Source organism: Cervus elaphus, chromosome 2 (assembly GCF_910594005.1).
Source record: "Cervus elaphus chromosome 2, mCerEla1.1, whole genome shotgun sequence".
In the NCBI taxonomy this organism is placed as follows: domain Eukaryota; kingdom Metazoa; phylum Chordata; class Mammalia; order Artiodactyla; family Cervidae; genus Cervus; species Cervus elaphus.
Genome location: NC_057816.1, coordinates 26,298,520 through 26,313,626, shown reverse-complemented (window position 1 = coordinate 26,313,626; position 15,107 = coordinate 26,298,520). Strand labels below are relative to the sequence as shown.

At 41.6% G+C, this 15,107-nt stretch overlaps 1 protein-coding gene across 2 annotated transcripts in view; it reads right to left on the bottom strand.

Moving 5' to 3' along the window:
* NELL1 (neural EGFL like 1) overlaps nt 1-15,107 on the bottom strand; it is a 1,027,621-nt gene that overhangs the window by 849,329 nt on the left and 163,185 nt on the right. For both annotated transcript variants that reach the window (XM_043875125.1, XM_043875116.1), the window contains exon 4: nt 11,043-11,213. In XM_043875125.1, the coding sequence (XP_043731060.1) occupies nt 11,043-11,213 (171 nt within the window). The remainder of the gene's footprint in view (nt 1-11,042; nt 11,214-15,107) is intronic.

Here is a 15,107-nt window from a genome sequence, read left to right as displayed (position 1 = left end):
TGAAGAAATAGTAAAACACAAGAAACTTCTTTCTCTTGTCCTGAAAATTAAGGGTAAGTAGACGTGAACTTGATTTTCAAGAAATGGCATGTACAGAAATCCTGAGGCTTCAAAGAATATGGTAAAGAACTAAAAGAATGTAGTGTAAGAAGAAACTGAAGAAGGAAACAGGGGCCAGACTATGCAAAAAAAAAATTTAAGCTATATTAAGGATTTAAGCTATATTAGGGATAGTGACCTTTAGCCTTAAGTTTATAGGAGGCCATTAAATGAGCTTACGTGGGTGCTGGAGTGGGAAGGGAATGTGTGATCTGGTTTGCAGTGTGAAGTCTTTATGTATCACCCTAATGTCCATGAAAGATTGCTGACTATGAAAAAGACTCACAATTCAGTGTGCTCACCTACTTCCTAGGCCTTGCTCTTATTAGCTCCTGCAGGCTCTAATACATATCTAATTAGATACCGATAAAAGAAGCAATAACAACAAATGCCTTCCTAAGTGGGGGTCTGCCACTGCCCAACCCTTTATTTCACCACCAGTAGTTTCTAATGAGACCTTGTGATTGCAAAGTCACCTTAAAGAACACAGAGAGTTTATCACCTTGAAATAGTGAATATCAAAATTTATATCAGAACAGTGTAAAGCCACCCATGTAATACTGGAGACTAGCGTAATGCATCTATTTCACATTTGAAGAAATGCCCGAATGGCTCATTTGCGGTCAGTCATGATTTAAGATTAGGTCCTTGGCCATTGCACATCAATATGGAGACACATGCAAAGCATACAAATCATATAGGGGTGATGGGTCATTTGAAGCCCTGACCCCGTATTATCTCTGTGGGATTGAAGTCATGAACCTGTCTATCAATACTAGATTCCAGGAAGGAAGGAGAGTCTTTAAATCTAAAAAGGTGATGTGAAATTATCTGTCGAGTCCAAAGACCAACAGTGGTTGGAATTTATAACAAGGTCAATTTTGGCGCAACAAGGTCCTTGGAAGTAACCAGCCTCCTCAGTCTGAGAAAGTAATACATGGAATTTGGCCTTTGTTGGTTTCAGTTTATAAGTAGGATAACTTATACTTATTCCATGAAAAGTTAGAAGTGATATCTTGTCACACAGGGGTATTAAAAAGATGGAGGAAGAGAAGAGGGAAGAAGGTGGAGGGGATTGGTAAAGAATAATCTCCCTGAAAAAGAGATAAGGAAAGACCTCTGGACTCTGGCTTCCATCTGTCACTGACTATGAGCTCCTGGACAAGTCATTTCTATCCTCAGTATCTCAAAAATCTCCATCTATAAGATGCAAGAACATCCACCTCAGAGTGCTTTTACAAAAAAAGATCAAGGGAATATATAGATCACCTTTAAAAAAAAAAAAAAGGAAAAAAAAATTTTTTTTTAAAAGAGTCCAAAACATTAACCTTCAACTCAGCAATGACTGAGCAAAAAGTCTGAGTTTTTCCCAGCATGGTGCTGGGTCTCTAAGGCCAAAATGTCAAAGAATTCAAGAAACTGAAATCTATGATTTCAGCTCCCTCTATTTCCTCAACTCCCTCTCTGCTTGCGCGTCAAAGACAGCACCAACCCAGAGAACACTGAGTGACTGAATGAGCTCTGCTGGGGACACACCAGGATGGATGACAGCTGTTTACCTCTCCTGGAGATGCAATTCCCTTCTGGGTAATATAGGTATTCTGAGTATCCCAAAGAAGCCCACTGAGAGCTCCAACTCCAAGCCTGTAAGTTCCTATATGTAAAATTTGATGTCAGGAAAGTGATACCCTCAGACAGACTCTAGTGACTAAAGATGCAGCAGGACCTTCCTGAGAAAGAGTTAGAGAGGGCATCATACAGACTCTTTACAGAGAAGGGAAATTATTTCCACTCTAACTGCCCTGGAAAACCCTCAGGTGAATGCCCAGACACATTAACCGGCTGGCTCAGGGGCTCTGTAGCTCTTACTGGAGACACACTCACAAGAAGAGGGATGAGCTGAGGGCTAAGAGTTAACTGAATTAAAGGGGTTAGAGCAGGGAAAATATTCACAAAAACCTTTTCCTTCCAAGCCTCCTCATCCCCATGCCCCATTTCCACCATACCCCTACAAGAAAAGCAACCAAACAGGTTCAGCTATAAATCTGTTGCCTTGCATCCAGCCACTCTGGCTGCTATTATTTATAACATTAATTTAAAGTTCCCAGAGAGATAGATTAATTTCTTTCCAGTAGTATAGAAAATCAGTTCTTTTCAATGACAACATCAGTACCCCTGCTCTAACTAGAAAACTAATGTAGTATTTGGAATTCTTTTTCTTTTTCAATTAAAAAGTCCTCATGGCTCATGCATTTTTTATTCCCCAGTGTTCCTTTCCAACAAGTGAAGCAGAAAAGGAACAGAGACAACTAATGTATAAATGTACATTTTTTAAGAAATTGGGTTCCATCATACATATCGCTCTGGTTTGAGTTTTTGTTTTCTCTTGCTGCTTTCCTTTTTAAGGAATAACCATACGTATCCATCATCAAGGACAGAGTAGAGCTGTAACAATAAAAATGCAAGCTTTGATATTTTCTTCTACAAAAAAAAAAAAAAAAAACATTATTTCTCCTGCAGCCTATTTCCCCCCTTCCATTCATCCTATATAAACCCATATCCATGCATTAAACCACAACTCAAGATGTGTCTGAAGGCATATAGATGAAATCACTGTAAGTTGGAAATGAAGTTTTATTTTCCCTTCTATTTTAATACATCTTAGGTCCCGTGTATGCAATAATGTACCTTCTTGTTAATCTACTTATGGCCTCAGGTAGCCAACAAACCACCAGATAAAGGGAAGATTCTATTGTATTTCTTTTTAGTCCTTTCCATTTGTAATTCTGAAAGCCCAGGAATGCAGATAGATGGGAAAATGCAGGCCACTCTCTCATCATCCACTTCAGTTAATCCTTTCACCTTCTACCTCTCTGCCATTGAGGCCACTGTTGACCAAAAGCATATTTAAACCCACCAGGCAACAAGAAAAAAAAGATAAAAGATTTTTGAAAAGACAAAATTAGAAATGGGTTTGCTACTGATGTCATTAGAAAATCAGGCAGAGTTGAGCTTGGAATCCACCTAATGAGGTTGGAATTAATAAGCTGCAGGGTACAAAGCATGAATACAAGCATGTGGGTCTCAGCCAGAATGAGACATCCAACATGTTCATGTCTGAGCGCCTTAACAATTAAGCAGCCACTTTCTACTGTGTTAAAAGTGAAAGTGTTAGTCACTCAGCCATGTCTGACTCTTCGTGACCCCATGGACTGTAGCCCAACAGGCTCCTCTGTCCATGGAATTCTCCAGGCAAGAATACTAGAGTGGATTTCCATTTCCTTCTCCAGGGGACCTTCCCAACCCAGGGATTGAACCCAGGTCTCCCGCATTCCAGGCAGACTCTTAACCAACTGAGCCATCAGGGAAGACCTTCTACTTTGTTGAATAATCTACAGTTTGGAATGTACTGCATTGGCCACCTAGACCTTTAGATTCATTATCTCCCATTATTTAAGTCCCTACGGTTTGGTAGCAACAAAGGCCTTTTTTTCCCTTCAGTATTCAGAGGATGTGTGTGTTTTGTTTTGTTTTTTTTAATAGTACAACTATCCATCATCTGCTGGCTACAGTACACTGCTTTATCTTATAGGTTACCAAGCTACCAGGCCTCCACAGCCAGGATAGCCTATATACCCCCAAAAAGGCTGTCCACTGTCACCTGTCTGGATCAGAAGATGTCTGAAAGAAAGAAAGAGCATAAGGTGGAGGGAGTAAGATGTCAACATTCCTTAGATATCCAAAATTGCATATTCAGCATCTACTCTAGCAAGAAGGAAGGCAAGTGAGGGGGGAAAAAAAAAAAGATTGGGTATCTAGGGTAAGTAGCCTTTCTTCACCAGCAGCATGCTGCACTGTCAACACGCAATCAATTTAGATGACTGCAAACTGCCTGCTGGTTTACCACAGAAGCAGCCCCGTGAAGATAGCAAGTTCGGTTGCTCTCCAGGGTCCTGAAGGCAAAAAACAAACCCAAAAAAATGCATACCCTAACTAAGCATTGTGGTGAGATATGCCTGGAATAATAGAGGTGGAAGGAGATTCAGAAATCTAGTCCTAGCCTCTCATTTTATTTCTAGGGAGCTAAGGCCCAGGGACAGTAAATGAATTTCCCAGGGTCATACAAATTTAACACTTTCTGGTAGCTCTAGTTTTTAGTCCAGAATGTGTTTGTGACAACAAGCCAGATTTTCAAAGTAGAGATGCAAATAATATCTATTATGTTTAGGAAAGCCAGGAAATTCTAAGACAGTGGTTTCCTCATTCAGTAAAACTGCACCTGCACATATCCTCCTAAAAGCTGTGATCATTTTGGCTCATGGTTTGAGAATGGGGGAAGTAAATCTTCGAATCTCCTCTCTCACAGAAGTAAAAAGGAAAGGAGCCATGCCACATTCCCAAAGCCCTGCCAGGATCAAGGAAACATTGAATCACATTGGAGGGGATGTTCTCTTTCCCATTCAGCCTCAGTTATATATTTTTAAAGAGACTCTGCAGTTACTTACTTTTGCAGGGACTCTGTTGGCATAAAACTCACTTATCATTGTGTTGTACCAACAACTATGGAACTAAAAGACAAACTGTTGGAGAACCATGCCTAGGATTTGGCAGTTAGAATAATTTCAGGGACCTGATGGACTTCAAACCCTACCCTGCACCATGGATTCACATTATGCACCGAGTCCTCATCCATGAGACATGGATCTTCACACAAAAAATCTTCACTTTTTGTATAAGTGAAGAATTAAATTGCTTTCATTTCCAGTATGACACTGAAACATCTTTGCTATATGATGGCACATGTTTATAGCACTTCATGATGCTGTGTGTTCTTAGAGTAGCTTGAAATTTTCTAAGGATTTTGCACACACTTTCTTGCTACATTCCTATAACCAGTATATGGTAGAAGAGTTACTATTATTCCCATTTTACAGATATAAGCACAGATTCTGACAGAGAGGAAGGATTGGAGATGAGAGGACAGGAGGACTCTTCAAAGAATCTAAGACACAGATTTCCTGATTTCACACTCCATCACTGCACATTGAGTCACATTTTATAGGCGGCAAAACCAAGACAAAGGTCCAGCATTCATTACAGGTTTAGGTTAACCCAGAGAACATGTGCCTGGTCACATAAGAACAGCTCTTCTCTCCCTGTCATCCCCTCTGTCATATTTCTTTCTCTGCAGGCTGTCTCTCACTGCCAACTTGATCCACTCACTGATACACAGTCTTTTATCACTGGCACTATGACTAGCTTTGTCATGCTCACAAGATGAGCCTCATTCCAAATCGGATTCTCATGTAACATACAGAATCAAATCACGGTGGCAAAACTGTAACAGTGCAGAGAGTGTCATGCATTTTTACCTGGGATGTAAGACACTAAGAAGCTACGCTATGTCACCAGGAGCTCTTCCTCCTGTGGTCTCCCGACATGATGGTCTCTACTAGGAAACCAGCAATCCATCAGGTACCGCCTTACAACATTCCTTGTACCATTCCTTTTACTGGTAATTAAATTACACATGGGTTATATCCTGTCTTCTTTCCTTATCACTTCTTTCAGGACAGAAGATCGGATGCTGCTAGGTTAGCTGGACATGAGGCACATACTACATTCTCAGTTTTAATTTTGATGAGTTGTGTGCATGTGTTCCTGTTTGTGAAGTAAATAATACATTAGTGCAGGAAGCAGGAGATAGAATCTTGGCCTAGCTCTTTTGGAAGTAGTGGTCTTTGATAGTCATCTCCCCTTACTCTGGTGCAAATGTTTGTCGAAAAGTCATTGTAGTACATTATACACGGCTTCACTACATTAAGGAATGTTCAGTTTAACAACATGCTTGTAAATACTTTAGGAGCTCTCTGGAAAAAAGATGCCATATCACCGTACTTCATTATGAAAAACCTAGACATATAAAGAGATGCTCATATCGTGAAGTTATTCTGAAATATTTGACAAACTTTGAATTACTGACTTGTTCAGTGATTTAGAGTAAGTTTATTTTCCTGGGTCTGCGAGTTCTTCAAAATCAGTTGTATGGAAAAGCTGAATGTGCTCTGCAGTAAATCAATACCAAGCTTTCGAGGTAAAATCTAAATATGTTTACTGTTTAGACTACAATCACTGAGCTAACTCTGTCAGAGTGACAACCGGGCTGCAGGTGTGTGTATGTATGTGCGGGCACTATGTCTACTGCACAAGCTTGAACAAATGAGGTGTGAGTTCTGAGTTCCATTTCAATGGGACTGGGTAAGAGAGAAATTGTCCCAGCAGTGAGCCAAGAGGTGGCGGGATTGGAGCAGGGAGACCTGTGTACTGCAGAAAGTTCCTGCTGAAGCCTGGATGCAGATACCATTTGAATGGAAAATACTTTCGAGTCCATTCCTTCACTGTCCTTTCAAGACCAAGATTCTGGGAGTGACTATTTTCAGTTTTCTCTCTGCTTAGCTGCTATCAACAGTGTTTAAACAGCCTGCTCACAGGCTCCCATGAGAGTCCACGATTCTTCTAATATCTAAGGATCAGGGCCAGTCACTGTGGGGGATGCTGGTGGCTTCAGAATTCAAAAGGACTGAATGAATAGGCCAAGGACTTCCTGATGGCAAGAACTCCTATTTCTTTGTATCCCCACAGCCCAGCAGAGACAGTGTGCCTAGTACTTTAATTGGATAGATTGAAAATTAGAAGTTACCAAACAAAGAGAAGGAAATAAAATCCCTTTTGTGGTAAAAGAACCCTTACACACTGGATCCCAGATGTCAGGGGATTGCGGTCTTTGAGTGACTGGAACAAGCTTCAGGGTGAACTGAGGATGGAGCAGGGTAATCGGAGGAATGTTAGTTCAGGCCTCCTTCTCAGCTTTGTTGGCAATTCTTAATACAAAGGAAGCGAAAGAAAAACCTAAGGCAGTGGAGATAATCAGGCTGGCCACCCAACTGAGTGGTTCCTTTAATATTTCTAGCTTGAGGTAATCTGCTACCCACACTTTGGGAGTTTCTAAGTAGGCCCAGCCGAACAGCTGAAGCAGGAAGAAAAGTGTATCTCAGTAACAGGAAGAAAGTGTTAAGACTACCAACTGAAATAGCAGTCACTTTTCTTGTGACAATTTGTATAATTAGGTCTGAAAAGGTTCTGTTTCTCAATTCTAAGAAAAGGAGAAATTTCTGCCACATGCCAGTTCCTCAGAACAATGGCACTGCCTGGAAATCTTCTCACTCTGATTTCAAGTATTTTTAGGGCTCCTGACATTTTTGTAGCTTCTCTCTCCTGGGAAGACTTCATGGCGTGGTTATGACTTTATCTTGGAAAGGACATGAGTTTCAGAGGCAGAGAGCAAGAGGTAGGCAGGAAAGGTTGGGGGGTTAGATCCTGGCTCAGAGTTTTAGCTCCATGGTTATGTTATGTGATTGGAACTGAGTTACTTACCATCTTGGAGCCTTTCTACTTCCAAATCGGTCTAATAAAACTGCCTCCACACCATATGGCTGCCCCAAGGACTATTACACCGATCACACCTAGCACGTTACCTGGTCTATAAGCCCAGTAGGCGGAAGTCCCTTTCCTTGTGCCAAACCAATGGGTTGTGTAAGATCCCATCTTGCCCACCAACCCCAAAGATCAGCAATGTAAGACACGTGAGAGGAAAATACTAGAAGTAAAGAACAAACTGCCCACACTGAGTCTGACTCTTTCCTTCCATCATGTTCTAAGTTCACTGCCAACAGTCCCTCACGTTGAGCTGAAGAGCCTAGTGGTTAGAGCAGACACACAGACATCAGACTCCAGTCCAAATCCTAGAGCTGCCTCTTAACAGCAGAGGGTTACAGAAATGAATGTAACTTCAGTTCCATCACTTTTAGACAAGACAAATAATAGCCAGAGTGATAAATTAATCTATATAAAGCCCTTAGCATGGTCACTAGCACAGTCAACATCCAAAACTGTTATCTATTGCATCACCATTTATCTTCTATCCAGCACTGCTCTAGCAGGTGACAGGTTGAGAAAAATAAGGAAGCATAACTTTAAGGGCAAAAGGAATCAAAAAGGAAGAATCTCACAGTGGTATGAAACGCATAGCTTAGAAAATAAAAATCAGCCTTTCTGAAATTCACTCCCTGTAAGGGTGGCCTAGATAAGACATAGGAGACCAGCATCTTGATAAATAGCCCAGAGCTTCTGCCATTTTAAAAATCGGCCAGTGCTGGCTGGCAAGAAACTTTTGCAGAAGAAAAGTTTGTTCCACATACTAGACACTATCCTCACCTTAAACTTTTCCTCCTCCTCACTGGGGCTGTGCTTTTCAGGCACTTGGATTTCCAGGGTCCCTCACTCATTTATTGCAGCCCAGGCTATCCTCCAGTTTCTGCTCCCTCTTTCTTTTTTTTCTCAAGGGAAAGCACAAATGCAGTTCCCCACTAGCACACATTATACAGTTGAAATTCCCACATTTGAGGAAATCTCAAGTACTCCCTCTATTTAAACCAGTGGTTTTCAAATGCCAGCCCATGCACCAAGGCTAACCTGCTTACGTAAGAACTACCCCAAGAGTTTATGAAGAATATAGCTCCACACTCAGGGAATCTGATTCACCAGGTCAGAGATGGCTCCTGGCTATCCATAATTCTTAAGTGTAGTCTGGTTTTATAAATGTTTTTAGACTTTTCCTACACCAAAATCAAAATTGACCTCTCTTCTGGCCCAGTCATTCCCAGCTTCTCTTTCCCTAACCTATCTAAAAACCTCATTTGTACTGGGTCCATGAATCATTAACTGGCACCAACTTTATGTTTTCCCTTAAGATCTTAAATAAAGGAAAATAAGTTATGTTATGAATGAAAGTATAAAAAACAAACCACCAGAGAAGGGGACTAGTATTTAGTACCTCCTCAAATCCATTCTGTATAAATGCAGCTGACCCTAAAGCATACTGTGGGTTCCAGCTCTCCTGTCCTCTCCCTATTTTCATGGCAGAGAGGCCAGAATACATGACAAATGAAAGTCTGGAGACCCAGGGTCACCACAGATGTGCAGAATAAATAATAATAAAGTAACAACCACCACCACCATGTACTGGGTGCCAAAGGCCAAGCACCACCCAAAGCACTTCATGCAAATCATCTTACTTAACATTCCCATCTGTGAATATGTGTAACAGCACATACAATACTAACAGTCCCAGTTTACAAATTACATTGAGATGCAAAGGAATTCATGTGTCCAAATTTACACAGCTAACAAGTGTCTGACGATGGCAGAGGAGACAATTTCATAGGGACCAGAGCATTTGTGAAGGCAGAGACTCTTCAATTAGCACAAACTATCCTCCCTCTCTTTCCTCTTCTCTAGAGAGAAGACTATTGGGAAATAAAAGATAAAACTTACACAAAGAGGAAGCAAATAATTGCAGAGCAAGAAAACAGCAGTGTCTCCAGGATGTTTCAGTTCGGAAGTACTAAACTAGAGCTTCAACATTTCTTTCTTACCTGTGGTAAAGAAGGACACACAGGACCCTTCTTATCTCCCATTTGAGTAAAATATGGGTGGTGGGTAGGGTGAAGCAGAAATGCTACCTGGCGGGCCTCTTTAGTTCTAGAGAATTAAAAGAGCCAGTGAGTTCTTGAAGGTGGAAATGGAACTAGTGGCTGAGAGCTGGCTTCATCCAAGCTGCCCAGCCCAAAGTAAAAAGGAGTTACTTGTTTCTGTGGAAATGTCATCCAGTCACACATTACATCTAGTTGAAGCCACAATTCTCCAGAAAATCCAGAAAGCACTTTAAATAGATAGACCAAGCTAGCCCAAGACTCACTTCAAGATGGTGGAACTTCCCTTAAACCTGACACTAGTTTCTGTTCTCTGCCTTTCCAGGTCCTCTCCTAAGAGAGACTGCAGAGCCAGACTAGTAAGCACACCGAAGTATCCCCTCATCAGAAATGCAGTCTGGAGCTTCTTTCTATTGGGTGCCAGAATGGAGGCTGTCCTCAACATGCATATACTTTTTCCAGGGCCTAAAAGAACAAGTCCTGTGGCCAAACAATCATTTAACTTTGGCAGTAATATTAATGAAGACCAACCATTCATGGCTACTTCACATCACAAAAGATTCTCTATAATAGGACTCAGATCACTATTCATAAAGACTTTCAGTGGGTTCTGGAGAAATGAAAACATCCCCCTTCACCACCATCATCCAGCTGTCCAGCCACATGTGAAACAATAGAGACCAGTGGTGTCCTTTCTTCAGCTGGCAGTAAACCTCCCCCTAGGGACACACATGGAGGAAGATATCTCCTTCCCACCCCAACCCACAGCATCCAGTGAAACTCTCCCTTCCCGCTCTCACCCCCCCACCCCCGTCTTCAAAGTAGTCCTGCCACCCTCTGATAAACCGGAAGACTCATCCCTCTGCAGAAGATAAATGGCATCAATTCCAAAAGATTCCAAGAACAGCCCCTTTAAGAAGTTTCCATTTGGAAAAAACATTTAAGCAAAGCTGTGCTTGATGAAGTGAAATAGAATTAGCCGCTCCAGTAGCACCAGCTTCTCGGATTCATTTGAAGGTAGACCAGCTCATTTGCTTCCAAGTGGAACGGACTCAACAACAATACATCACAGTTAACTGTAATCACAGCTCCATGGAATTCCAGCCGGTACCTACGGTACACGGAGGTGTACTTAATAGTCCCCCATCTGTAATCAACCTTTCGTACATTTCTTCCTAATCGCCGCATATGGTTTCATTTTAATGGACTGTTTTCTTAGCATATTACAGTTGGTCATTCCGGCATACCTAACAGCCCATTCGGTATGTTAAATGACTCCTAGGGTCCCTTGGTTTTTGTTTCCCAGCAAGGCTTGGAGGGGATTGGTTTTTTCCCTCCTCCATTGCTCACGTTCAAGGGCACAATCACAGAAGATCAAAGGCAAAGACATACCTGTTGCAGTCGATGTGGAGCAGGAGATGGGAGGCGCTGACTGACAGTGCAACCCTGTGCCACTGCCCGTCAGCCATCCGGTATGGAAGCGCCTCTGTCCGGGGCTTCCCGTTGTGTATGTAGTGATAGCGAATCTCATCCCTCAGACCACTGCTCTCCAGTTCAAAATAGCTGTGTATAAAGAACAAAAATGTGTTTTGTTTTACTTCTGGGTATCACAGCCATCATCAATCCTCATGACTTCCTACCAGGATTCCCAGAATCTAAAATTAACTCAACATGATGCAAAGAAACACAACTCACAATTAATTGTACAACATGGAACCCAATTCACCTTCTCTCCAAGAGTCCTCACAGCGACGGCCTGAAGGCCCGATAAGGTGACTGACAGATGCACTGTGAGTGACAGGTGAGAGGCTAATTGGCAAACTCAGTGCAGCGTCACTTAAATATAATTCAGGTCTCCTTTCTATTGTCTACTAAAGGCCATTCGCATGGAATGGGTCTATCGATGTTTATTTTTATCACTGCCACTTCTACTTTTTCAAGAATTAAAGGAAAACACAAGTCACATGAACTATCAGGGATGGAAACAAACTATCACAGAAGAGATGAATAAGGTTTTTGTTGTTGTTGTTTTTACTTCCCCCTGGATAAGACACTATAAATGAAAAATTCCTACATAACCAATAAGGAAGGAATGTTTGAAGCTACTCGCATTACGTGTTAATATTTCCAAATGTCATGGAATGAAACATGTGATTGACCTTTTCTTTTTGCAGATTGTTACCTTCCTTTTCTAGATCTGTGAAAAACTTAGCACCTCCTCTGCAGTCGGCACACTGGCCCTAAAAGGCAGCAGGCAACTTCGGGACACTCCTCAGCCACACACCAGGGCTGATACGTTCATGGGGGCAGAACTGTGTAGTTTCCTACGTGTCCCTTCTGAAATGTGTCACCGTGACCATCATCACCACAGGATCCAATCTCACTGCCAGGCACCGCACTGGGCCTCTGACATATACTAATCCATCGCTCACAGAAACCTGGAAGACCGATACGATACCTTCTGAGTATCTTTAAAAAAAAAAAAAAAAAAAAACACTGGGATTTTGGAATTAAGTAACATAGCCAAGCCAGATTTTAAACTCAGAGCTAGATGTGACAATCCACGTACTATCTGGAATTAAGTAACATACCCAAGCCAGATTTTAAACTCAGAGCTAGATGTGACAATCCATGTACTGTCTACCAGTTAGGCCTCATCTCAGAGGCATAGAGACAAACTAGTAAAGATGGCCTCAACTGGCATTGTCTCCCAGCAGCTTATCCACACAGGCAATTCAAGAACTGCTTGCCTGAATAGATAACCATGTTCAATCGCAAGATGTGGAAGGACCTACTGCTTCTGCTTTAATCCACTGAGCTGGCCTGACCCTACTAACCCAAGCATATTCAATCCAGAACATAAAATGCATCCTCCTTGAGCACTGAGATAAATACATCATGAATCTCAGCTTCTATTATCCATGACTTCCAAATCTCACATCACATATGAAAACAAATGCACATTTCTTGCTCATATTTCACACAGATCTTCCCAAGATCACACTGCAGGAAAAGCGAAGTCAAGACCAGCCTCTGACCCACCTCACGTGGACTATACAAAGAATTAGACTCAAGATCATACATAGAAAAGGTTATTTACACTATTGCAGCCATCTCCTGGGCCCAGGTACATACTTACTAGTAATAATATAATATATAAATTTTTAAGCCTGTTAAGGAGGAAATCCCTTAACGTACAAGACATTGATTTTAAGAGAATTCTCCAATTTTTTTCTAAGCACCCAGAATACTGGAAGAATCAATCGGAGGACTTAAAAGGTCAGGAAAATCTTAGAGATTACCAGGTCATTCATTAATTTACTCAGCGTGTCAGGGCTGAACACATATTGAAAAACTAAGATAGGATTTAAACTACAGATCCTGTTCTAAGATTTCCCACTTACAGAATAGTGGGAAAAGAAATTAAATGTATGCCCCTCCCCTCAAAAAAGCCAGAAATTGGCAAATGGTAAACAAAGGAAAGTTGAAGCTATCATTTCATGATTAAATATGGCATTCTAGAAATGGGCTTTCATAAATATCGCATTTAATTTCTTCAAGCTAAGTACGATTATCACTATTTTACAGATCAGTTCACAGATGATCAGAGATATTAAAATACCTTGTCTAAGACCACACAGCTCCTGTACAGAAAAGCAGCATAACTTGGTACTTCAGACCTTACCAAGATTAACACATAATAGGAACTCTTTCAATCACTTTACTTCGACCAACAAGCTACTCCTGGGGGAAGGAACATGACCTTGAAAGGACCTCAATCAATGACAATCAAAAATATTCACGGTAACTTGAATCATAATAAACAAAAAAAAAGGAGGCATATATATTTAACCAGATTTAATCATCATTGCCTCAATGAGCAACTGCTCAGTGTATTATAAACATATCTTTTAAAGATCATTTTGCAATGAATTGGAGTAAGTGGATACCTTGGGGTAATCACAAACATACAGTTAAAACAAACGTGCCCTAATATTACACAAATGGTTACTTGTGTCATGGGACATCTGACAGCATCATGAATATATACAAGAACTACTATATCTCAAACAACGCGGATGAAAGTCAAGATGCTATGTTTAAAAAAAAAAAAGTTAGAGTTGAAGACTATTTACACATGACAGTAATTCCCCAGCATTTCAAGCCACAGACAGGGCCAAATCCTGTGGCCTAAGAATGCTCTTATGCAATTAAAAAGGGAAAATAAAAGTTATTAAAAGATAACTGCAAAAGTCATCCTAGAGATGACAAAGAAAGCAGATAGCTAAATGATACCTGGCTAAAACTGTTTCATGAGTACTGAGAAGAGAAAAAGGCAGTACTTGCGGGCAGTAATCCTCTGCTAATAGTGCTGTGAGGCTTAGTCCTGAAAGCAACATGGAGGAGGCAGTCATTTGGCCTGACAGCACTTGACGTTAGCCCAAAGGGCAGACTGTAGATTTGTAGTAGAGCCTGCTTCTCTGGTGACTCAGAGATGATAAAGAATCTGCCTGCAGTGTGGGAGACCTGGGTTCGATCCCTGGGTGGGGAAGATTCCCTGGAATGGCTACCCACTCCAGTATTCTTGACTGGAGAATCCCATGGACAAAGGAGCCTGGTGGGTTACAGTCCGTGGGGTTGCAAAGAGTTAGACACAACTGAGCGACTTACACACACACTTGTTACTCAAGTACAGTCCACTGACCAGCAGCAGCATCGTTTATGGAAATTCAGATTATAGGGCCCCAACCAAGACACACTTGAATCAGAATCTGCACTTTAAAAAGACTCACAGATGATTCACGCACACATTAAGAGTTAAGCAGCACTGTGATTAAGTACACCAGGTGTTGCTTTATGCCCCAGCCAACTAATCACGGTCAAGAAGCCGAAGTCTGATGCTGTGAGCAAGTGAGTTAAGAGCCATGTGGTGCTTTCAGAGGAAGAGAGGACACCAAAAGCAATAGTGAGCCACTGTTCAGGGAGCTCTCACCCCCTACCAGTCCTCTCTTCAGCCCTCAAGTGCTTTAGGGTCTTCCTGGGAGTTTGTGGGAAGGACCAGCTGTACAGGCGATAAAGTCACCAGTCAGATTTCATGAGCAGCATTTCTCCCCTTAGCCTGGCACCTCAGCCAAGTGTGCTGCTCCAGTGAACTGTCCTGGCTCCCAGAAAAACTTGTTCTTCCTTCAAATATTTGAAAAAAGCCATAATATTCACTACAAAGCTTTCTCTTTTAGACCAAGCATTTCTAGCTCAATCTTTTATACTCTTGCTCCCACCCAAAATAAGAGGCCTTCCTAGTCAAAGATGGGGTCTCACCATTCTTTCCAGATTCTTCCCCAGCTTGGGTCACCATGCTTCAGGTATGGTAAAATGGATCAGCTTCCCCCCTAAATATAGCATCCAGGAATAAAAATGCCTCCTTTGCACTGTGCATAACTGAGTGTATCCTAACGT